At 39.9% G+C, this 25,140-nt stretch overlaps 1 protein-coding gene across 1 annotated transcript in view; it reads right to left on the minus strand.

Annotated features, from left to right (window-relative positions):
* The window catches only part of trim44 (tripartite motif containing 44), a 110,760-nt gene that overhangs the window by 63,052 nt on the left and 22,568 nt on the right, over positions 1-25,140 (minus strand). Inside the window, exons 2-4 of the mRNA XM_043706263.1 lie at positions 20,262-20,339; positions 2,245-2,484; positions 589-608 (exon numbers count right to left, since the gene is read on the minus strand). Coding sequence (XP_043562198.1) covers positions 589-608; positions 2,245-2,484; positions 20,262-20,339 — 338 coding nt within the window. The remainder of the gene's footprint in view (positions 1-588; positions 609-2,244; positions 2,485-20,261; positions 20,340-25,140) is intronic.

Genomic DNA, 25,140 nt, shown 5'->3' on the forward strand with positions numbered 1-25,140 from the left:
GAAGGGATGGGGATAAAGTAGGGATTGGGAGCTTTGATGTGATTGCAGGGTAGGATCGAGTCAGAGAAGAGTTAGTGATCATGGGGAGATCAGTAATTTTGGACAGTATGTTCAGGGGAAGTGAAGTAGGTGGATCAATTGTTGTGGTAGGGGGTAAACACTCTGACCTCTCCCGACTTGATTAGTAGTACTTAAAAGACATTGATTTTACTGATCTCATCTTTCAGGTCTCCTGCCACATTTCCTGAGGACCATGACACCTTGCCAACATGGTTAAAAAGAAAATCCCTGTGAAAATAAACCCAAACAGCTTCATTAAAAGGTTTCAATCCACCATCTGCGTGTAAGGATATCAGTGACCACTCCCCACAACATTCACCTCAGTTCAAACTAGAAAAGGAAGTGTGTGGGACGTTTGAAATTTAGACCCTCTTTACTTTCTACCAACTCAAATATTGTACATCAGTTCTTGTGCATAGCCCCATACAGACTGTGTCATTCCCTGTATAACACACGACCATGTTTGTGAATCAAAGTTCTAAATTGCTATGCTTCTTGTCACAACATTAACAATAAGGACCACAGTACCTGGGTTTCTCTTCAATAACCTGCAAGAAACAATACAAAGGTTCAGTGTTAGTCACCCAACTGATTATAATCACACTATTCTGTACATTTACACAATGGGCTTTCTTTATATTTCCCGTCCACTGGGAAATATGGCTTACATGAAAATCATGATGTAAAATGCCATTGTACTACAAGCCTAATTCGTACAACAACCATTGCCCTATCTAACCCCCCCTTAGGATCTGTACCCAATTTTGTAAGATATCATGTCCTTCAGGGGAAGCACAAAGATCTTGGTCACGCAGGTTAAACATGCATGAGCCTATCTAGCTCTCTGTGGGACTGAGCACCGAACTGGATCAATACCTACTATCCAAAATGGCCAGCAATGATGGGGGGTGTTAGCAAGTATTTGACCCACATCATTACAGCAGGGCATAAGGAACAGAACTCTCTGAAGTTTGCGTTACATGTATACAAGATGGTTAAGTGGCATTTAGCACACTTGCCTTCATTGCTCAGACATTTGAGCATAGAGTTTGGGATGTTATGCTGACATTGTGAAGGACATTGGTGAGGCCTCTTCTACAGTACTATGTCCAGTTCTGGTTGCCCTGTTATAGGAAATATATTATTAAACAGGAGAGGGTTCAGAAGAGATTTATGAGGATGTTGCTGGTTAGAAGTAGAGGCTGGATAGGCTGCGAGTTCTTTCACTGGAGAATCATAGGTTGAGGGGTGACCTTTTAGAGGTGTTGAGGGGTGACCCTTTAGAGGTTTATAAAATCATGAGGGACATAGATACAGTAAATAGCAAATATCTTTTCCCTAGGGTGGGAATTTCAAGACGAAGAGGCATATTTTTAAGGTTAGAGGAGAAAGATTTAAAAAAGACATGGGGGCATTTTTTTTTTCACACAGAGAGTGGTTGATGTGTAGAATCAATTACCAGAGAAAGTGTTTGATGTGGGTAAAGTTACAATGTTTAAAAGACATTTCGATAAGCTCATAAATAGGAAAGGTTTGGAAGGATATGGGTTGACAGTGCGATGCTGAAAAAGCACATCAGATCAGGCAGCATCCGAGGTGCGGGAAAATCAACTTTTGGGCAAAAGCAAACGTCGATTTTCCTGCTCCTCGGATGTTGCCTGACCTGCTGTGCTTTTCCATCACCACACTCTCGACTCTAATCGCCAGCATCTGCAGTCCTCACTTTTGCCCTTGGAAGGATATGGGCCAAGTGCAGACAGGTGGGAAAAGTTTAGTTAGGGATTATGGTCAGCATGGACTGGTTGGACTGAAGCGTCTGTCTCCATGCTGAATGACTCTAGAAGAAAGTGAATTCATGAAAGTCAGCAGATGTAGGCTGTGGGCAAGGACGTGTAGGAAAATCAAAGCGGCAATCAGGATTTTTAAAATCAACAAAATTTACTTGAGCATCTGTGTAATTTGAAAACATTCATTATAACGTCTTTACAATGTTCACAGGAGCTGTGTAGTTAGCTCCTATTCTCTACCTGGCCTTTTACCTGAGCAGTAATTAGTGATAGTGTCAGTATTGACATGGTATGATTGGGAGTGGGAGCTTTAATTCCAGTAAGACTAGTCAGCACCAACCGTTTCCATTTTTCTCATTCAACCTCTCTACAAATACAGTGAGTGCACATCACTTACCTTCGGTTTCAGCAGTGCCAACTGATTGAAGGCATTCAACTGTCTTGTGATCTCCTGCATCTCCTCAGTGAGCTTCTCCATGGTGACATTAATCTCAGCAATCAGCTCAGCTACGTGGGCTGTGGCCACTGCCTCCTGTAGATCCACCAGGTGAAGGGCCTTGCGCTCTTCCTCAGTCACCAACTGCCTCATTTTAGCAAACTCCTGTTTAATGCAGTCCTCCATCTGTCCCTGAGTCACCTGCACCAATAAAAGGGTCAGTCAGAAAACACATTGGACAGACAGTGTGGCACTGATTGAGGATATGAGTGTACGGTAGTGACAGAAGGATGTAGGAGATCTAATAACATGTAGGAAGTAAAGGCTGTCACACAATTTGTAGTGCGCTATATCAGACAGAGTGAATTAACAGCGTGGTACATCAGACAATTTTGTACTAAATAAGGATATACATCAGACAATGTTGTATTACATGAGGGGTGTCCTACATCAGATAATACTGTCTTGTACTGCATAAAGGATTTGCCACATCACAGGAGCTCCCAACAGAGGGTCCACAATTCCTTAGGCATCCATCAGAAAATTTCAGACAGGCTACCAGCAAGAGACACAATAGGACTTCTTTTATCCTATGATTCATTCACCTGTCCAGCTGACTAAAATTTATGCTTAATTTGCACTTTTGAGTTATGGACAATCTGGATATTCAGTTTATTTGGCGCTTTGAGCAGGTGCTGGAAATCCAATCGACGCAGTGATTACAGCTGGAATTGGACAAGGGGACAAACAGAATGTTAAGATTATCACCAAAGGCATCAAAAAGATTTTCTTAGTCCATTTGATAAGGAGCAGCCATAAAGTGGATAATAAATAATCAACCTTGAAGTAGAATCAATAATCAATCCAATAGGTGCCAGCAATGCTTGGGTTTAGGGACTGGTTCAAATTCAATTTTGTTAGTTTGTCTCTTCACTTTCTCAGAGTTGAAAACAAAATTGCAGCTACTACTAGTTATTGATTTAAAAAGGTTTTAAATCACTAATAAATACACTCACTGACTGCAATATATTAAGGTCATTTTGCTTATTTAAAAGAAGAACTTTATGGATTACATCCACTGAGAGGTTCTCACACACTCATGAAAGGATATGTAATGACGGAAATATTACTGCATCTGATGTTGCTTTATGACATGACTGTTACCTTTGCTTACTCAGTAGTTAACAACAAACTGAGTATCAATAAAGAAGAATGTCTCCTAATTCTGTAACAGAATTGTGTCCAAAAACACATATTAAGACAAACGTTTTAAGACCTCATTCATCCTGTGGCAGAATAGAAAAGCTTATGTCCTCTGAAAACTTTTGAGATCTAGTTTCCAATCTCTCTCATGCAGCATGGCGATGGAAAGAATGCGATAAATCACAAAACAAAAATAAGTATACACGATTAATTCTACACAGAAGAATGAACCTGTGTTTTGTTTCAGGAGTCCCTGGAATATTTATAAATGGGACAGGAGTCCTTGGAATCAAAAAGCTTGAGAGCCCATACCAATGCATTGAATGAGCAGTGTGCTATTTTAGACAATACTTCGTCGAATGGTAGGCCTGATATATATCAGATAATATTGTGCCGAGTGAGATTTGGAATAGGAAACAGTGAGGGGCTTTGGTATAATAGTGAGCGATAGCAGGTTGTATTGAAATAAATGAGGAGGTTGATGTAGCAGACATCAGTCGTTTCAACTCTTTTATAGCTTAGTTTCTGTGAAATATAAAGTGGTATTTGTGAGATTGATGTAGTCAGTGGGTGTGCATTCCAAAGACAGATGCAGAACTGCAGGGATTCACAATGAGAAATATATTAAGTGGCTTCCCCCCTCTTTGACCTCATTCTTTACTGAGGTTGACTAGCTACAGAGACATTATTGTCTATATAATAAATATTCTTACATCATCTGACAAATTCCCTTCATTATCCTCAGAGACTTCATTAGAAACCAAGGATTTTTCCAAGGGGAACAGGTTTTTTCCAATTTCTGTATATAGAGAATGAGTCTAGCTATTTTGAAACACTTTTAAAAAAGAAATGGCTTCAGAATACAATTCTACAGTTATTGTATAGACTGTTGAATCTATGAATGGGAACAATGACTGTGAGTAGAGCAGCAGAAAAAAAGGCAGTGAACCGTGAGATCCTGTCAGGGCTGAAAGCTTCTGGGAGAAAAGTTTTAATTGAATGCCATGTAGTGCTTTCTGCTAATCAGACAGTAGCCTTCAGATGACAAAACTACACAAAGGCTTCCAAGTTCCTCACTGCTGTCAAACACAACTGTGTCAAGGGCAAGTGATGTCCCATACCTGACAGGTGCAGTGGCAGGATAAATGAAACTCACCAATATAGGTGCGGTCACCTTCACCAGGGACTGCTGCCATTGAAGAACGGCTGAATTAAGACAGGCTGAAATTTGATGAACCTTCTGGCATCATGAGTTATCACATTGCTAACAATAGAAGGTAACAACTGAGAACTGATGCTTCCTGGAAGGTGACTGCTCTTAAAACGACAAACCCAGACTAGTATAGTACTCTTTCTACCGTTTTCTTCTTTCTCAGACTAAATAACTGCTTCCAAACAAATGGATGACACTGCCTGTGATAAAACAGCCTTCTTGGGATTCTGAACTGGGGTGTTGGATTCAGGAAGGCCAATTAATGAAGGACATAACTGGAGCCAATCTCTGCACATATAAAAACTTTTACTCACAGTTATAGATTCCAAGCAAGCACCTTGAACTCTTACAGCCATGGCATTTATTTATGGGGGCTCAAGTGAATCTCTGAGTAATGCCCACCTGCTCCAAACTACTTCTTCATTCATGCATTTCTTCTTATGAATTAGACAGTTGATTACTTAGAGTCAACCAGTTAATTTGAGCAATTCCCTTTTCTCTTTGTTCCAATTTAGCAAGGTCAATTCATAAACTCTTCTCACTCATTTAATTCACTGCCTGGACAATGTTTGACTGGCATTTGGGGATTTAATCAGGTGAGAAGATGATGGGTTCGACTCTGTCACCTTCCCACATTCACCCTGATTAAGGCCATGGAGAGTAAGCTTGTGGATAGCCTTCCTATCCCTCTGCCACAGGTGTGAACCAAGTGGATTGGTGGGTCTCGGCTTGTAGGGTGCACAACTTTTGCAGGCTTCTGGGTAGTCCCCTCAGGCAAAGTCACTCAGTGCCTGACTGAGGGATGCAGCATTAGAAAATTGGAGCCTGTTGAGAACCTTTCTCTTACTTTTGCTCGCTGCACCCTCCCCCTACAAATCTCCTGGATTGACATCACTCAGCATTATTTTGAGATCCAGAGATTTATCTCCAGTGGGTGTCTCACTGACAGCAACCAACACCTCCCACTGGTGCTGCTGAAAGAAAGAGCTGCTGGTCTCTGTCTTGTCAGCAGCTCTCAGAGGGTAGGGCTTTGATCCCAAGATACAAAATACTTTGCAAGAACTGTAACAAATACTACATTGGACAAACAGGCAGAAAACTAGCCACCAGGATACATGAACATCAACTAGCCACAAAAAGACATGACCCACTCTCCCTACTATCCTTACATACAGATGAGGAAGGACACCACTTCGACTGGGACAACACATTCATCCTAGGACAAGCCAAACAGAGACATGCATGAGAATTCCTAGAAGCACGGCATTCCAACCGGAACGCTACCAACAAACACATTGACTTGGATCCCATTTACCACCCCCTGAGAAAAAGAACAGGAAATGACATCACTGTTGGAAATGATGTCACCACAGGAAATGACATCGCCACTCCAAGGAAACCTAAACACATAAATAGAAAGTGGGCCATGCCACCAGTGCTTTATCCAGAGGCTCACTGATGATGTTACCTAGTATGGTGATGAAATGTCTGAAAATGAACCTTCCAGCTCAGCGAGCAAACCCACATCCACAAGGTCCTCTGTTGCCAAGTGCCTGAGGGGCTTTCATTTGATAGAGGTACAAACATAAGTGGACCACTCCAGTGGGTCACTTGAGTCAGCTTTGCTGCTCAATAAAATCATGGATGATTTGATTACTGCACATTGCTGCCTATCCCTGATAACGTCTTATCCTCTTGCTTATCTAGAATCCATCTGCTTCTACCTTAAAAATATTTAAGGATGCTGCTTCCACTACCTTTGTGGAAGAGAATTCCAAAGATTCATGATCTTCTGACAGAAAATGGTTGTCATGTTCTTAAGTGGACAACCTCTTATTTTTACAGACACCCCTTATTCTAGATTCTCCCACAAGTGAAAACATACCTTCCTCGCCCACATTGTCAAGACCCCTCAAGATCTTCCATGTTCAATTCACCTCTGACTCTAAACTCCAGTGAATACAAGGCAAACTCCCCATTCCCATTATTACTCCTGTCAAATTTCTTTCAACTGCTTTCTACACATTTACATGCTTCCTCAAATATGGTGACCCATAGTGTGCATTATCCTCTAGATGTAGTCAAACCAAAGTCCTTTATAGTTGAAACATTACCTTTGTATTTTTGTATTCAATTTCCCTCATGATAAACGATAGCATTCTATCAGCTTTCCTAATTACTTGCTGCACTTACACTTCTGTGATTTATGTATTCAGACACATGCAAGTCAGAGGTTGAAATTTCTCACCATTTAGATAATGTACTTCTTTCTTATTGTGCCTGCCAAAATGGACAATTTCATATTTATACAAAATATTTTTGTCTACTTACTTTTACTATCCATATGTCTTTGTCGAGTCCTTATATCCTCTTCATAACTTGCTTTTCTAATGAGCTTTGTGTCATCAGCAAATACCTCGGCCCTCAACCAAGTCATTTATATAAATTGTAAAAAGCTCAGGCGCTGGCATTGATCTCTGTGGCGCATCATTTGTTACATCTTTCCAAACATGAAAAGGAGTTATCTGTCTGTTTCTTGTGAGCTAACCAATCATTTATCCATGCCAATACTGAGTTTTTACTTTTCACAATAATCTTTGATGTGGCACTTTATCAAATGCCTCCCTGAAAATTAAATTTGACAAATCATCCAGTTCCCTTTCATCCACATGTTACTTCCTCAAAGAGGCAACATGGGGTTTTTCTGTCAGTGAAAAGGCTTCCATTGCTCCACTAAATACTGTCCACACTTTCTGTAGAATGTGCACTATTCCACAAAGACAATTATCTACTTGACTATCATTTGGTATGCAATCTTCAGGAGTCCCTTGTACATAATCTTACTTAAAATGTAAAAAATAATCCCAAACTCACTGTAACTACAATTACAAAAGTACTTTTAATAACCCTATCTCATCTCTAAGTTTTCCAAGCTAAAGGACACCATTTCCAATTTAACATTCATTTTGTTAAAATGAAACCAGCTGCCTTACCCATCAAAATGATTAGCATGTGAAACATCATTAAACATCATTCTTGGGTGACACAAAGTACATGAAAACACACTTATCCAGATTTAATATTTTTCATATTTTATTTCCCCCTTTAAATATTCTTAGCTATAGATGTTTCAACATCACACTACTTAACTCCAAACACATCAGAACTAACATTTGCTGTAGTCTGAGTAGGTTGTTGATTTAAAAGTTATTCCAGACCAATTCTGCTCAAAGTTTAAACCAACATAATTAAAAGCCTAAAACATTTGACTAAATTTTACCTCTGCTCCAATCTTATTAATAACACTTAATCTCAACTGATACATTTTCAAATTCTGCAGTGTGACACTGTTTGAAACCTTCAACTTGAATCATGAAGATACCTGTAACTTTTCCTTTATGATATCAGTAAAATATTGTGGAATCTGCTCTTAGTTGAACACAGCCAATTTTGAGCTGATCTTACCTAAATATACCATACACTGAGGGCATCATTCAGGCCACAGATTCATTTTAGTCTATAATTTACCATCTGCATCTGTTGTCTCTTTGAACAGTTTCAGAAACAATTCTTTTGAAAAGTAAAGTCCTACATAAATATGCCTTGTGTGGATTGATTTATGCATGCCTTGATGTGTGGTCAAAAACGCTCAAAAATGTTTTCAAGGTTACTTTATCACATATAGGAGAGTTCATGCTAACATCTGTATCACTCAGTCTCTCTTCAGAATACCAAACTCACCTTAACCTGTTATTCCATCTGCAGAATCACTTGCAAATCCACTTGGGGGTTAAATCCAAATGCCCCTCATCTAGTGATCATAGAATCACAGAATCCCTACAGTGTGGATACAGGCCATTTGGCCCAACAGGTCCACACTAACCTTCAGAAGAATATCCCACCCAGACCCATTCCCCTACCCTATTACTTTACATTTCCTCTGACTAACGCACCTAACCTACACAACACCATGGACAATTTTGGTATGGCTAATTCATCTAACTGATGCTTCAGAATAAATTCCAAACTCTCTCCAACTGTCTGATTCCCTTTAATTTGGTTATTTGATTAAGTCATCCTCTGTTTGACAATACAACAATAGGGCACAGTGTGATGAATCTACAAGGGGATACAGACAGGCTGAGTGAATGGGCAAAGACTAGGCAAATTGAGTAGAATGTAGGAATTTGAGAGGTCATGCATTTTGGTAGGAACAAACAATATTTAAGAGAAGACAGCCTTTAAACAGAAGTGCAGTACAGTTTTCTTTTACATGAAATACTATAAGTTAGCATGCAGGTGCAACAAATAATTAAGAGGGCAAATTATACTTTGACTTTTATTGCTGGGATTGGAGTTAGGTCGAGAGAGGGGACTGCTGAAAGGATTTCAGCAATCATGTTCATATTTTTTTTCCAGCTGTCTCTGAAATTGACATTAATAATGGAGGAGAATTTACCAATCAGAAACTTTCCTGGTCCTCCTAGTCTAAATCTGTGTTCATTTCACCATGACTTTGCATTTCATAATCCTTTTGTCCTTGATATGTATAATTGAAGAAAGGCAAAATTTGACCAGGATCGATAAAGGATAAATGTAAATACTGTTGCCCTTGTCCTTGTCTCAATCCCATAGATCCATGGCAATTACCTCATTACGGTTGTGTGCCAATGGAAAAGTTCTCATAAAATATGGGGGCATTCTCTGCCACTTTGTTCAATTTTCACCCTTTTCACTTAGGTTTTAGTACTCACCTTCAATACACTTCATCAAAAATATCTGCATATTTCTGCAGGATTTTGACCTTTGACAAATATGATGAGGAATCTATGCAAATTTTAAAAAATTAGTTTTTATTTATCTAAAAATGACATGAAACAAAAGGTTTTGTTAAAAGGTTATTGTGATGTAGATTGTGTGATTTAAATTTTTAACATATTTTATTTCAAATCTGATTTTGTTCTGTGCCTATGGTTAAATTGTCGATATTCCTGTGGCTATGGTGAACTAGCTCAAAGGTAGAAGACAGAGAGGGTGGTGGTGGAGGGTTGTTTTTCAGACTGGAGGCCTGTGACCAGTGGAGTGCCACAAGGATCGGTGCTGGGTCCTCTACTTTTTGTCATTTACATAAATGATTTGGATGCGAGCATAAGAGGTACAGTTAGTAAGTTTGCTGATGACAACAAAATTGGAGGTGTAATGGACAGCAAAGAGGGTTACCTCAGATTACAACAGGATCTGGACCAGAGGGGCCAATGGGCTGAGAAGTGGCAGATGGAGTTTAATTCAGATAAATGCGAGGTGCTGCATTTTGAGAAAGCAAATCTTAGCAGGACTTATACACTTAATGGTAAGGTCCTAGGGAGTGTTGCTGAACAAAGACACCTTGGAGTGCAGGTTCATAGCTCCTTGAAAGTGGAGTTGCAGGTAGTTAGGATAGTGAAGAAGGCATTTGGTATGCCTTCTTTTATTGGTCAGAGAATTGAGTCCAGGAGTTGGGAGGTCATGTTGCGGCTGTACAGGACATTGGTTAGGACACTGTTGGAATAATGTGTGCAATTCTGGTCTCCTTCCTATCAAAAAGATGTTGTGAAACCTGAAAGAGTTCAGAAAAGATTAACAAGGATGTTGCCAGGGTTGGAGGATTTGAGCTATATAGAGAGAGGCTTAACAGGCTGGGGCTATTTTCCCTGGAGCGTCGGAGGCTGAGGGGTGACCTTATAGAGGTTTACAAAATTATGAGGGGCATGGATAGGGTGAATAGGCATAGTATTTTCCCTGGGTTCAGGGAGTCCAGAACTAGAGGGCATAGGTTTAGGGTGAGAGGGGAAAGATATAAAAGAGACCTAAGGGGCAACTTTTTCACAGAGGGTGGTACGTGTATGGAATGAGCTGCTAGAGGAATTGGTGGAGGCTGGTGCATTTGCAACATTTAAGAGGCATTTGGATGGGTATATGAATAGGAAGGGTTTGGAGGGATTATGGGCTGGGTACTGGCAGGTGGGACTAGATTGAGTTGGGATATTTGGTCTGCATGGACAGGTTGGACCGAAGAGTCTGTACATCTCTTTGACTCTATGACATCTTGATGGAGCACCTTTCTGACCAAATTGGCTTATTTACCTTAGGACTGCTTACAACCAAACAAAACAAGGTAAACTATTTTGCATCAAGGTTTCTGTTCGAAATTCTGGAAATAAGATAAATACCTGCAGCTTGGAAAAAAGATTTTTTTTCCAGTTTGGGGGCAGTTTTGTGAAGTTCTTGCAGAAGATGTATGTATAAAGAAGTTCTCCAGAGAAGGGGAGAAGACAGTTAAACTAAATTAGGACATTAAGTTCCGTGACAATTCTAGATATAAGTGTTTTGATTAAACTCTGATGAGGTTATTTGAAGCCATGAACATAAAAACGCAAATGTTTAATAGCTCCAGGAAAAAAGCTTTCAGATTTTCCAGAATGGAAGTTGAAGTCATGATTTACGTAAGTATTAGAATTTTTTTGGAGTGAGTACTGTACTTTGGTGATGTGGATGGGATAGTTTTGGGATTCGTAAAAGGGTGTTTTGGGATTGTGGGGTTAAATTTCTATTATATGTTTCAAAATCCTTAAAAGTTTATTAGACAGTATTTTACCTCAATGCCATTTGCTGAGAAAAAACTTTAGTTTTATTGTTTAACTTCAATCAGCAACATTACATTCCTATGTTTCAGCAAAAAGCTCACGAAAACTAAAACAAAATAAAATATGATCTGTCAAGCCAGATTTCAAATCAGCCTTTAGTCTTTGTTCAGTAATATCATTAACTGGGATCACAACACCACAAAATTGTCCTGACAGAGTAAACCATGGATCAACTGATTTTTAAACATAACTGCCATATCATGTCCAAATCACTGAAATCATTTTCATTCAGATCATTGTGCATGTGAAAAGTATGCAGTGTACAAGTGTGTGGAGTGAAATGCTGGTCACGAGCAATGTTGACTATGTTGCTGGTCCTTGCCTATTGCAGACAGATATCTTGGTGAAATGGATGCAATGATAGGCATCATTGAAAAAGGTACCTTTACATATAAGACAGTCTTGTATTATGCTTACTGTACAGATTGAGAGGGAACCAATTGAATGTCCCAGGGCACTGTGTGAGATCTTGCATTAGCCATGTGCATTGTGACCCAGAGATACCTTTGTTTTTAATGATGCTTGTGATCACTTCATCAACAGAATAGAATTCTTTCAATGTGCAAGTGATTATTGGCTTCACTTCATACACATTTGTGCCTGGTGTCCTGGGGTTGGCAGAATGCCTATATCCTTGAGAACATTTGTGTTCTGGCTATGAGGGAGGATCCAGATGTTTTACAATGGTCTTTACTGGAAGACAAGGATTACCCACTGTGATCGTAGCTGATGTTTCCACAAGCTGCTGACTGAAACATTATCATCCAGCGCCATTGTGGAGCAGATGATAAGCTGGCTGATGATGAGGTTCCACTGCCTGGACCAGTCAGGTCTGCCACTTTAGCATATTCCATATAGAATGCGCTGTACTTTCCTAGTAGCTGGGTGCAATGATCATTCACTGATTGTAAGACTGTTGAACTACAGGTAGCTTATTTCTGAGACAAATGCTGCTTCTGTTTATTTGATTTCTGTTTGGTTTAGATGTTTGCAAATAAGGCAACTGAAAGTTTCTTTGTATGTAATTGTCCCAATTTGAACAATGATGAGATGCTGGGCTGGAGTTGGCCATGGGAAAAAGCAGCAGAGACTTAAAGGTGTGGCTAAGGCCAGCTAAGCTGAGGGGCCTGGTGCTTAAACAGCAACAGGTATAGGAATGTATGAGTGCAAGAAGATGTCAGCTATGCCGTTTCTATACAGTCAGATGCTTTAGTTACAGCTGCTGCGCAGTTATATCAAGGATGAAGGACAATTCCAGACTACTACCACATGAACAGGTCCATGGCTGGGGTTCGAAGATGGCATAGGAGCCAATATATCCCAGCCATAGCAAGTAGGACAGCATTTCACAAAAGGGGTGCCATAAGGGGATGGTGGATAGCTAATGAGGCAGGTTTGAGATGATAGTGTGAGAAAACTTGCTCAGCCTCATGGAGAGAAAAACCACTCATGAAACTCAGAAAGTAACAGTGCCAAAGGATTCAGCCCGACATCACTATTTGTAAATGGCTTACTCCAGCTATTTTATATGCAATCATAACTTGCTTTTGTTAACTCAATGTGTTGCCATCCCCAAATGTAAAGCAAATACTCCTTTACTTTAAACCAATCCTGTTTACTTGCGTGTGTAGATAACACTTTTAACCAGTTTAATCCAGTACAATCAAACTGAGGCAAATGAGTCAATGACTGACTCATACATGATCATAATTCTCTGTGACAAGTAAAAATTTCCTTGGATTCAACAATATCTTTAAACTACTCCTCAGAACGTTGGTGTCATTTTCAAGACCCTGCCTCTCCACTTTCGGCATTTCATCGCACAATAAACTCTGAGTCACACTAAATCATCTGTTCTGTTCTTCAGATGTTCCTGGGATTCATTTGCCTGTTAATACTTTCCAATTCTGTCTTATTGCTGGAAAAGCCAGATCTGTTATTCTGCCTATCTTTTGTCCCTCTGCTATATTGATGTTTCTGTCTAATGTCTGGGCTATTTTGAAATCTGGCAATCACTGTGTTCTCTACTCCTGATGGTAATCCAGAATGTTTAATCTGTTCCACAAAAGCTGAAGGGGATGTTAGCTTCCACAGGAACAATTTCAAAACAGCAAATATCTCATCCAACAGAATCCACCCTCTTCAAGAACTGAACAGCAGTCAGGTTAGGATCCTTTCCCATGTAAGGTACCTCAGCACCATCCGGCAATTTAAAGGCAGTACTGATCCATGGATATCTAAACTGAATTTTATCGATCCTTCAAAACATCCATGATATATCTCTTCGTGGAATGATTATCTGTTCTCGGGAATCTATCAAGGTCTGACCATGCTTCATTATAATAAACAAATATTATTTCCTGCAAATTTCGTCCATAAAAACTAATTCTTCTTCACTATCCAACTGTCATTTATTTTACAAAGTATTTCACTTTTTGGAGAAAGTGACAACACCAAAACCATATCTTGTTCCCCTTTGCTAAGTACTGTGATCCCACCTGATGGACAAATCAAATTCCAGTATGAAACCTGCCTTGACAGATCCTACTTTTTTAACCTGTGAAAGTCAGTTACTGATCTGTTCATAATAGTCTCCCAGAATGCCTTCAACATAAAGCATACAACATTATTTAAACAAGAGAAAAGTGTGAACTATATGACACTAAGCAGAATAGGTTGGAAATATCTCCTTACAAACATCAGAAAGGGTTAAAACTAATTCAGACAAAGACTTCTATCAGACTCAGAAGGTTAACCTTGTTCTTCTTTCTCCACAGATGCTACCAGACCTGCTGTGTTTCTCACTCTGTGCTTGTTTCAGATTTCAAGCATTTGCAATAGTTTGCCTTTATTTCAACTGACACTATAGCTTCTATCCCAGCTGTGTCATTACAAACACCAAACCCTCAGCAAAGATTTACAACAATTTGCACATTAAGGCTTCCTGTTCAGATGGCAACTCTGCAGGCAGTTTCCTTCTGATGAATTTCTGCACATTGACGCGACACTTTTTCTTGAATTAGGATTGCTCCCTGAGACCCCTGAAATAAACTGCAAACTAAATTCATGATTGGGTTAAAATAAACAGTAAACAGGAGTTCCTTAAACTTCAGTTCCAATAGCCTTGCAGGATTTCTTAACATGAAGTTTTACATCCACTCTCTGTTTGTACACACACAAACACTGACTAATTGACTTGCTTCTAGACTTTTGTGTGTGTATTTGGACCCCTGTTGCGAGTTAACAACAATTTATTTTGCTACCTATTTTTTATGCACTAAACTATTACCCCCGTCTCTTCATTTCAAAGGTTAGAAAACCTCGTTAAAAAACACACATTGACAGACAGGCCTCCTGATTTTCAAATATCAAGCCCACAAGAACAAATCTAAATCAAAACTAAAATGTTATCTCTGCTTTCGTTACACATGTGAACATAGGAATTAGGAGTGCGAGTAGGCAATTCGAGCCCACACCGCCATTTAACATGTTGATGACTGATTTTATCCTGGTATCAATTCCACCCTCCTGCCAACTCCCCATAGCCCTTTATCCCACTTTTCATCAGAAACACCATCTATTGCCTTCTTGAATCTGTTGATTTATTTTGCCTCCACTGCACCCTTGGGCAGGGAGTTCCACAGATTCACACCCTTTTGAGAAGTAGTTTTGTCTCATCTCCGTTTTGAACATAGCTCCTCTTACTCTATAACCTATGACCTCTTATTCAAGACTGTCGCACAAGAAGGAACACCTATTCAATGTTCACCTTATCAATCCTCTTTAGCATTTTATGTATCTCAATCAGATGCCCCTCTCATTCTTCTGAACCCCAGCAGCTGCAAGCCCAAGCTATTCAACTGCTCCTTTCATACCCAAAATCAACCTTGTAAACCTCTTCTGAACTGCCTCAAGTGCCACAAGTAAGGAGACCAAAACTGAACACAGGACTCCAGGTATAGTCCCACCAACATCTGATATCATTGCAACAACACTTTTTTTACTTTTATAATCCAGACAGTGCATAAATGCTAGGATTCCAACTGCCTTTCTTATTATAGGCTGTTGTTGGAGACCATGCGGAGGTGGGTACTGTGGATGCTGGAGATTAGAGTCAAGATTAGAGTGGTGCTGGAAAAGCACAGCAGGTCAGGCAGCATCAGAGGAGCAGGAAAATCAATGTTTCAGGCAATAGCCCTTCATCAAGAAAGAGGCTGGAAGCCTTGGAGGTGGAGAGAGAAATGGGAGGGGGGTGAGCTGGGGAGAAGGTAGCTGAGAGTGCAATAGGTGGATGGAGGTGGGGGTGAAGGTGATAGGTTAGAAAGGAGGGTGGAGTGGATGGGTGGGAAGGAAGATTGATAGGTGGGACAGGTCATGAGGACATTGTTGAGGTGGAAAGTTGGAACTGGGGTATGGTAGGGGGAAGGGAAAAGAGGAAACTGGTGAAGTCCACTGTTGTTGGAGACCAACTTTCTTGTACAGAGACGTCCAGATCTCTCTGCACTGTATCTGCTTCCCATTTAAGTAATAATTTGTCCTTTTATTTTTCTGGCCAAAATGAACAACCTCGCCCTTATCCACATTAAACTCTTTCTGCCAGATTCTGGCCCATTCTCCTAACCTATCAAAATCCATCTGCAAACTTTTATCTCCTCATTATAGCCTGCATTTCCCACCTATTTTAGAATCATTCATGAATTTTGTTGTGATACACTCTGTCCCTGCTTACCAATCATGTATTAGATTGTAAATTGTTGAAGTCCAAGACCTGAACCTTACTGCAAAATATTAACTAAATTTACATTTATTCATAAGATTAGGGATGGGAGTCATATCCATATTTCGACTTCCTTGTTCTGATGAGGTACTTCAGACTTTAAGAACATTGGAGGGTAATCATAGTCCAACAATTTATATTTGCTTTCTGTCACTCTATAATAGCCTCTAGAATCATAATTTCTAATTTGAATTTATTTTTTCTTAGTTTTCTTCATCTTTTGGCAACCATTTTTTCCTTATATTTTAGAAAGCCAGTTGGCGGACGTTAAAACTGGATATACGGTTTTATACAATTACATAAGCATTCCTTTACACATTTACAGATTATAAGCAAATATTTACTTAAGATGGCACAAGTGAATCCCCAATTAGTGCCCACCACCTGCCTAAGATTACACACAATTAAGAGAGAGCACGATAATGCAAAGTTTCAGTAATAGCAAAAGGTAGATAAAATAGTTGCCATGACTTTGGGTAGTCTCAGCACCTTTCAACAAGGCTTAGGCTCATTGCAGTGATGGGATGGGAAGGTATTCAGCCAGGAGACTGGCGCTAAGGAATATTATCATGGTATGGAGATCTCTACATTGGAATTTTATTATGCAATAACTTGGGAATATTTGATTATGCAGATTCAAGGAAGCTTTGTCTTTTATCCAACACATGCTATATTTGCTGTGGGAACCTCTGATAAGGCAGTATCAAAGAAGTTTTACATCACATTTAATCTGTGTTCTGTCTCATTGTCTCATTTAGCCGTGCTTGTTATAGGAGTAGAATGCATTGGATACAAAAAATAGAATCTGCAGCTCTCCTCAGTGCTGACCGGCTGATGCTGAACAACTAGAGGAATAATTAAGCAGTGGAGAAGTGGCAGATTCCTGGTTTAGGCCATCTGACAAATACAATTTCTGGAATGAAGGAGCTAATTCCTACACAACTGTGAGAAATTATAGATCTTGAAGCTACTATGAGCACAGAGCACAGCAAGTGGCTCAACAATGGCAGCATATCAGATAGCACTGAGAAAGTGGGTGGGAAATACAACATTACTGACTTCAAGGAGTGTTGTGGAATATATGCAATAAGAAGTTGAAAAGCAAACTGATTATTAGAAAGGAGCAATTAAAAATGTAAATTTGATATACTTAACTGATGACAATAAATCTCTATCCTAAAAGCACAAAAATTAAAACAATTGTCTGGGTTCAAATCTCAACTTGATTATCAGAGTCTGAAGGAGCCTTCTTTTAGCCTAGTGGCTTTTATGTTATTAATCCCCCACATACAGAGTGGTCCAACTGCAGCTCATGAGAATTAAAGATAATATGACATCAAATCAATAAGTTTACGATGTTAACAAAAGCCTAAAGATGGGAAAGATTTTAGAGTTGAGCAAAGAAAGACTAAGAAATTGAAAAGAAAGAATATAATCACAAGAGATACAAAAACAGATTGTCCTTGTTCCCATACATATGTATCTAGAAAGATATGTGAAAGTAAACATGGATTCATGAGGTGCACAGGCAACTGAAATTATAACAAGGGAAATAAGGAAAGGGCAGAGACATAAAACAAATATTTTGAGTAAAATTTAGAAAGTCATGCCTAAAGCATGGGATTGTTTTGGGGTTCGAGAGGGTGAAGTCCCAATTTGCTTCAACTTAGCCTGTCTGTAATATGTTATGGATAGATGGATAGGGGGAGAGGGGGGTAGGGGGAGGCTTCCAACTGGTTACTCAGCTGGCCACCAACTTTTCTCCCACCACCTCCTCTGACAATTTTCCACCCTAAGAATAGAATTGGAACCAGAGTTTTACAAAACCACACCCAAAGTATAATGCACAGTTTGCTCCCTTATATAAGGGCAGCCTAGGAGGAGTGCAACAAAGGTTTAGTAGATAGGTTCCTGGGCTGACAAGATAGTCTTGCAGGACAGATTTGAAAAAATTAAACTCCATACTGTTTAAAAGTGATGAGAACTGATCAAATTGAAATTATCAAAAGGCTTAACACGGTGGCTGCTGAAAACCAATATTCACTTGGATGGGTTAATGTTAAGGTTAACCCTAATCCCTGAATTTAGAACACAGAAGTATTCATGAGTTATGAGAACTGCCAAATAAAGTGACAAAGCTCCACTGAAACAAAGGGCAGGATTTTCCCTTTCTTTTAAATGTGCAGAGAGGACATCTTTATGAGCGAGACACAAATAAGAAAGCGAGCTGCACAACAGCACTGAAGACCAGAAGGAACAGGAATGCAAGTGACTTTTGGGGTGGATGGGTGGGTGAAGTGGGGATGTTTGGTCATAGGCTAGGGATTATGAGGTAGGAGGGAACAGAGGCAATGACAAGGAGGCGATTTTCAAAATTTATGTCAATAATTACCCCAGATTGGACAGATCAAGGCCTCTCCACACACATAATCCAGCTGGTAGGCCACCCTATTTTGAGTGAAAAAGGTACCAGGAACACAGTTAATCAGACCTTTGAGGGATGGGGCCCTTAACGGTTAATTGACCATTACAGAAAAGTCAACTCTGGGTCTTACAGCCCAAACCTTAGTCTCTGAGGTGGCAGGAAGGTCAAACAATTGAATGGGTTGAATCAGTAGGAAAAACCCCCACCAGGAAGGGTGATTGGAAGGGAGGTCACTATGTGTACTTATGACAAAGATGAATAATTTCTTGATTAGTAAGAGGATCATGGGTTGTGGGGAGAAGGAAGGAGAATGGGGGTTAAGAAACGCAACAGACGTAATTGAATGGCAAAGCAGGATTGATGGACCGAATGGTCTAATTCTGCCCCTATTTCTTCTGGTGGTGTGTGACTGTGTGTACACGCTTGGCCACTTCACTTATCCCTGACCACACTGGCTCCTGATCAAACAATGTCTTGATTTTAAAATCCTCATCCTTGTTTTCAAATTCCACCTTGGCTTCACCGCACACGAGTTCTGAAATCACCTCCAGCTTCACAATCCTCCAAGGTATCTGTGCTGTCTAATTCTATCCAATTTTAATCACTCCAGCATTACTGACCATACCTTCAATTACCTCACTCCTAGACTCTGGAATTTCCTCTCTACACTTGTCTGCATCTTTACCTCACTTTTTTCCTTTAAGTTGCTCCTTAGAACCCAACCCCTTGACCAACCTTTTCGACCTAAAATCTTTTTATGTCACTCAGCGTCATGTTTTGGTTTAAAATGTTGCTGTGATGTGCCTTGGAACATTTTATGTTACTTTAATTATTGTTGTTTTATGACCTCAGGACATCTCAAAAAACTTTACAACCAGTTAAGTACTTTTGAATTGTAGTCACTATTGCAATGTAGGAAGTACAAAGCCAGTTTCAACAAAGCAAAGTTATCAATCTGATGATGACGAGATAATTTGTTTCTTGGTGTGGTTCAAACAGTAAATATTGACCAGAATACGGGTGACAACTCCTTTCCTCTGCTTTGAATAGTGCGATGGGATCTTTTACATCCAGCAGAGGTCTGGTGGCAGGTCAGTTTTTAAAAAAATCTTATCTGAAAGATGGCACTTCGGATTGTACTGAAGAGCCAACTGAGATTATATTTCAATTCACTGCAGTTGAACAGGAAATGATCAACCTCTAATTAGAGGCGACAGTATTACCACTGGGTCAGACTTGACATGAAATTGTGAAGCAGGGATAGTGTATGAACTCTATTCTTGACTGAAACTTAAAATGAACTACAAGATCACAACTGCTGTATTTATTTATCTCAAAGATCTATATGTACAGTGAATTTTCTAAGAACACATCACACTGAATCATACAATGTTGAAACAGTATCAGTGTTATTATTTAGTCAGAATGTAACACATTAGAAGGTTCCACAACCAGTAAGGAGATAAATAGCCAGATAAACTTTTTTTGATGGTGTTGACCAATGGAGAAATATTAGCCAGGACATCAAGAGAACCCGTTGTTTAGCTACAAATTGTCTACGAGATATCACCTGTTTGCCTAACGTTATTTTAAGAATGGTGTCTCATGTTAGCTCAAGTGCAAGAAACTATCTCTAAAAAGAGAATAGAGTATTGATACAGAGGAGTAGGCACATACATTGGGGTCTGAGCTTTTCATCTTCAATCGTTCCACCATCTCCAGCATGGCACCCTTCAGGTCAATCGGAGGTCGATTCTAAGGAAGAGGAAAGGAGATAAGTCATAAAGAAGTCCAAACACACCCAGCTTAGCTTTCAGCTTTTGACCTCATAGGTACAAGACACTAGGGATATCCCAATGTTATTTCATTTTTATATATACACGCCCTTTTGTATCCTATGAAACATACTGTAAAGGATATTAAAAAAGTAAGTTCATACCTTTGAAAGAGTAATTTATTCCCTAAATGGAAATGAACACTGGAGGACAAAAGGGGAACGGGGATAGTCTAACTTCAGTCACCAAAGAACGATGGTGGGGTCCCAGCCGAGGAGCAACTTTTGTTTTGGAAAACTGGGAAAAGATGATTTCTTATACACTTGTTAGCAGAAATGTAAGAAACAATCTCACATCCAGATCATTTTGCTTTGAGATCAAGTGCATATTGTTTGGATAGGAACTGGGACTAGTAGAAGCTAGTGCTTTATTCACTGTGATCATCATAATATGAGCACATGGCAGACTCTGTGTACTTGTGCAAGTGAATCACAAACCTGTCCTTTATAAATGGAAATCTTGCCCCTTTAGTGATTAAACATCATTTTTCTGTGTCACAGCGATAAAAAAACTCTCCAACTTCAATCAGAAAAGTCAATCTTGCCAACACTTGAGATATCTCTCTCCTTTCTATCTCTGAGAACCACGTGCATTAGGTGCGAAATTGATAAGTGGTTAAAAGGTGTGTTGGCAGTCCTGCAAAATAATTCAAAAGTACTAGCATTGATTAGTGCCCTTACACACAGATTCCCACAAAATATAATTTTGGATTCATTGATATTGAACTAGAATTGAATCCAACTGGCAGGATGAGAAGTATACCTTTACTGTTAGCAGAAAAGGAACAGCTCAGTAAAGGGACCTTCATTTACACAATGCTTCATCATATTTCACTGAAAGATCTGAGTGATTCATATATAATTCATTGCTTTGCAATACAATCATCACTATCATGTGCGTAGGTGAATGAACAGTTCATTCCTTTTTTGGATTGCATTGCTTGAGGGATGAACGTTGGCCAAGAAATTGGGAGAACTCCCTGTCGTTCATCAAGTACTCCCTAGGATTTTTAAGATTCATTGAATAGTCAGTCAAAGCATGTGTTTAAGGAAAATTAATGCTGTGCTCCCTCAGTATTCCAGTTCCCTGTCAGCATACACATTCAGTTGCTGGAGGGAGGCTTGAAAACTGAAACCTTAGAAAATGAATCTGGGGAGATGACTATAGGGAGTAAGGAAATAGGGGCAGAGAAGTTAAACAGATATTTTGCAACAGTCTTTATGGTGGAAGATACTTTGAACATTCCATCAATACTAAAGAATATCACTGGGAAATTAAGTACCACCTCTGTCACTAAAGAAGTAGTATTAGACAAACAGGGCTAATAGGGCTAAAGGCAGATAATCCCTCTGGCCCTGATGGCTTCCATTCTAGTGCCAACACACTTTTAACCACTTATCAATTTCGCACTTAATGCACGTGGTTCTCAGAGATAGAAAGGAGAGAGATATCGCAAGTGTTGTACTAGATGCAAGGTAGTGGATACATTGGTTGTAACTTCCAAAAACCCTTGGATTCTGGAGAATTACCGAAGGATTGGAAAAATGCTAATGTGACACCCCTACTCAAAAAGGGAGAAAGGCAAAAGCTGGTTAACTATAGGCCAATTAGTCTAATATCTATTATTGGAAAAGTAATGGAATCAATTATTAAGGAAGTAACAGCTGAACATTTGGAAAATCATCATCTTATCAAGCAGAGTTAATATTCCTTCATGAAAGGGAAATCATGTTTGACTAACTTATTAGAGTTTTTCAAGGAAGCCTCAACCAGAATGGATAGAGGGGAACCAGAATGAGAATGTGTATAGGGTATAAGCAGGCAGAGAGAAAGAGTTAAGTTCTGAGTTTTGTGAAACAAGAAGTTCAGCTGAGCATGCCTCAGATCAGACAAGAACTTACAGTTAACACAGGGGTGCTGGAGGCAAGGGTAATGGGTTAACAAGGTGGAAAATCATTCGTTATGTAGAGCCATTTAACAAGATGAGGTAGCATTCAGTATGTAACGTCAGTAAACAAGGTGAAAAGTATTCATTATGTAAAGTCAATTATTCATTGCGTAACCGCAGATGGCTTAATCTTTACTGTTGATACTTATTGATTTTAACAGTCACCCAATTAACATGTATGTTGCCTTATTTGGATGCTCCTCCCTGTAAAATGACTATATAGTTAATTGAGAAACTGTTGTTCGAGAGAAGACCGTGAACTCATGTCTCTGTGCAGGTGGGTGATCATTCTCTCTCCCTTCAGGGCTCCGAATAAAGACAATGGAGGTAAAACTATATTGGGTCTCTGAGTGTTTTGCTTCGACTGAGGGGGGAACCGGGCCGACAAGTATACATGTTGCATTTGGACTTCCAAAGGTTGTTTGACAAGATACCTCATAAAGTTACATCATAAGGTAAGAGAAACACATGGTGCTAGGAGTATAATGGCCTGGATAGAAATTTGGCTTGAGCAGGAAACAACAAATAGGGATAAGAGGTTCTTTTATACATTGGCAACATGTGACCAGTGTGTTCTGCAGGGGACAGTGCTGAGACTACACATGTTTACAATACATATTAATGATTTGGCGGAAGGAAGTGAATGTACTGGAGACAAATTTACAAACAACATAAAAATAGGTGGAAAGGCAAGTTGTGCAAGAGACAGAAACAACTTAGTGATATACTGATAGTTTAAGTACTTGGGAAAAAAAGTAAGCATTTGGAGTATAATGTGGAAAAATGCCAATATTTCATTTTTAAGGCGTTTGTCTGGGAGACTCGAGGACCAGGGGGCAACGTCTCAGAATAAACGTTTCATTTTAAGATTGAGGTGAAGAGGAACTTCTTCTCACTGAAGGTTGAGTGTCTTTGGAACTCTTTGTCAGAGAGCTTTGGGGACAGAGTCCTTGTTTATATTTAAAGCTGAGATAACTTCTTGATTAGTAGGGGAGATCAAAGGCTACAGGGAAAAGGCGGGATAGTGGATGTGAGGAATATTAGATCAGCCATGATTCTATCGAATAGCAGAACAGGCTCAAGGAGCTGAATGGCCTAGTCCTGATACTATTCTTATCATCTTACTATGGTCTTCAACTGACAGGTGAGCATGCTCCCAACTGAACCAAGCTGATACTTATACATATGATGAATATCGAGGGAACATCTCATGATCCACTCTATTCCTGCCTCTTATATTTTGTCTATATTGATTTTTTTTGTTCTTATGTTCTTTGATGCCCTTCTCCCTTCCTTTGTCCTCAGTCTCCCACCAGCTTTGCTTATTCACACTATCCCTCAAGTTTTCTCACTTTTCACAATTTGTCATTCAGTTTTGAAAGATCCTTAATGCAGGATTACATGCAGATCCACAGTGCAGTGATCATAGCAGAAAGAATTGAATTGGACGACTCTGGAAGGCCACTGCTCAAGGCTCAAGCCATCAGTGGATGCGTTAACGCCAGGTTCATCAGCCGCATTCGCAAGGTAGTACAGAATGTCATGGGGAGAAAGTGAGGTCTGCAGATGCTGGAGATCAGAGCTGGAAATGTGTTGCTGGAAAAGCGCAGCAGGTCAGGCAGCATCCAGGGAACAGGAGAATCGACGTTTCGGGCATAAGCCCTTCCTGAAGAAGGGCTTATGCCCGAATCTCCTGTTCCCTGGATGCTGCCTGACCTGCTGCGCTTTTCCAGCAACACATTTCCAGTACAGAATGTCACCCAAGCACAACGCAATGCCAGCCACGCTCTCAAGACCAACCACAACATTGTCATCAAACATCAGGCAAATGAGGAGCCATTGCCATACAGAATAGAAAGGTCTACTGCAAAGAAGCATACTGACAACTGAACAGCCAAGAACACTGCAGAACCTGCTGATCTGACCAAAGAACACACCCATCAACTCAACAGACTGATCAAGACCTTTGATCCAGACCTTCACAGTATCCTATGCACTTTCATCTTGCGTACTTCTCACATTGGAGACGTCTACTGCCTTGCAAAGATACACAAAGCCAACACACCTGGATGTCCCATTGTATCAGGCAATGGGACCCTGTGAGAGAACCTTTCTAGCTATGTTGAGGACATCTTGAAACTCCTTGTACAAGGAACCCCCAGGCTCTTTCGTGACACTACAGAATTCTTACAGAAACTCAGCACCCACAGATCAGTTGAAACAGGAACACTCATTGTTTCAATGGATGTTTTGGTACTCTATACCAGCATTCCCCACGATGACGGCATTGCTGTAACAGCTTCAGTACTAAACACCAACATCTGCCAATTTCCAGATGCCATCCTACAACTCATCCGCCTCATCCTCAACCACGTCTTCACCTTGGACAACTAGCTCATCCACACATGAAACAGCCATGGGGACCAAATTTGCACTCCAATACACCCACATTTTCAAGCACAACTTTGAGCAAGACTTATTTGCTGCACAGGACTTCCAACCAACGCTGTACACCAGATAAATCAACATTTTCTTCCTTTTGACTCATGACGAGGAATCACTGATATGACTACATAATGATATCAACAAGTTTCATTCCATCATCAGATTACCATGGCCGACACTTCAGAATCAGTCTCATTCTTGGGCACATGCATCTCTATCAAGGTCAGATACCTCAGTACCTCACTCTACCATAAGCTCACGGATGGCCTCATGATGTTGCACCTCTCTAGTTTTGACCCTAAAAATAGAGTCAAAGAGATGTACAGCA

Source organism: Chiloscyllium plagiosum, chromosome 16, assembly GCF_004010195.1.
Source record: "Chiloscyllium plagiosum isolate BGI_BamShark_2017 chromosome 16, ASM401019v2, whole genome shotgun sequence".
Lineage (NCBI taxonomy): Eukaryota > Metazoa > Chordata > Chondrichthyes > Orectolobiformes > Hemiscylliidae > Chiloscyllium > Chiloscyllium plagiosum.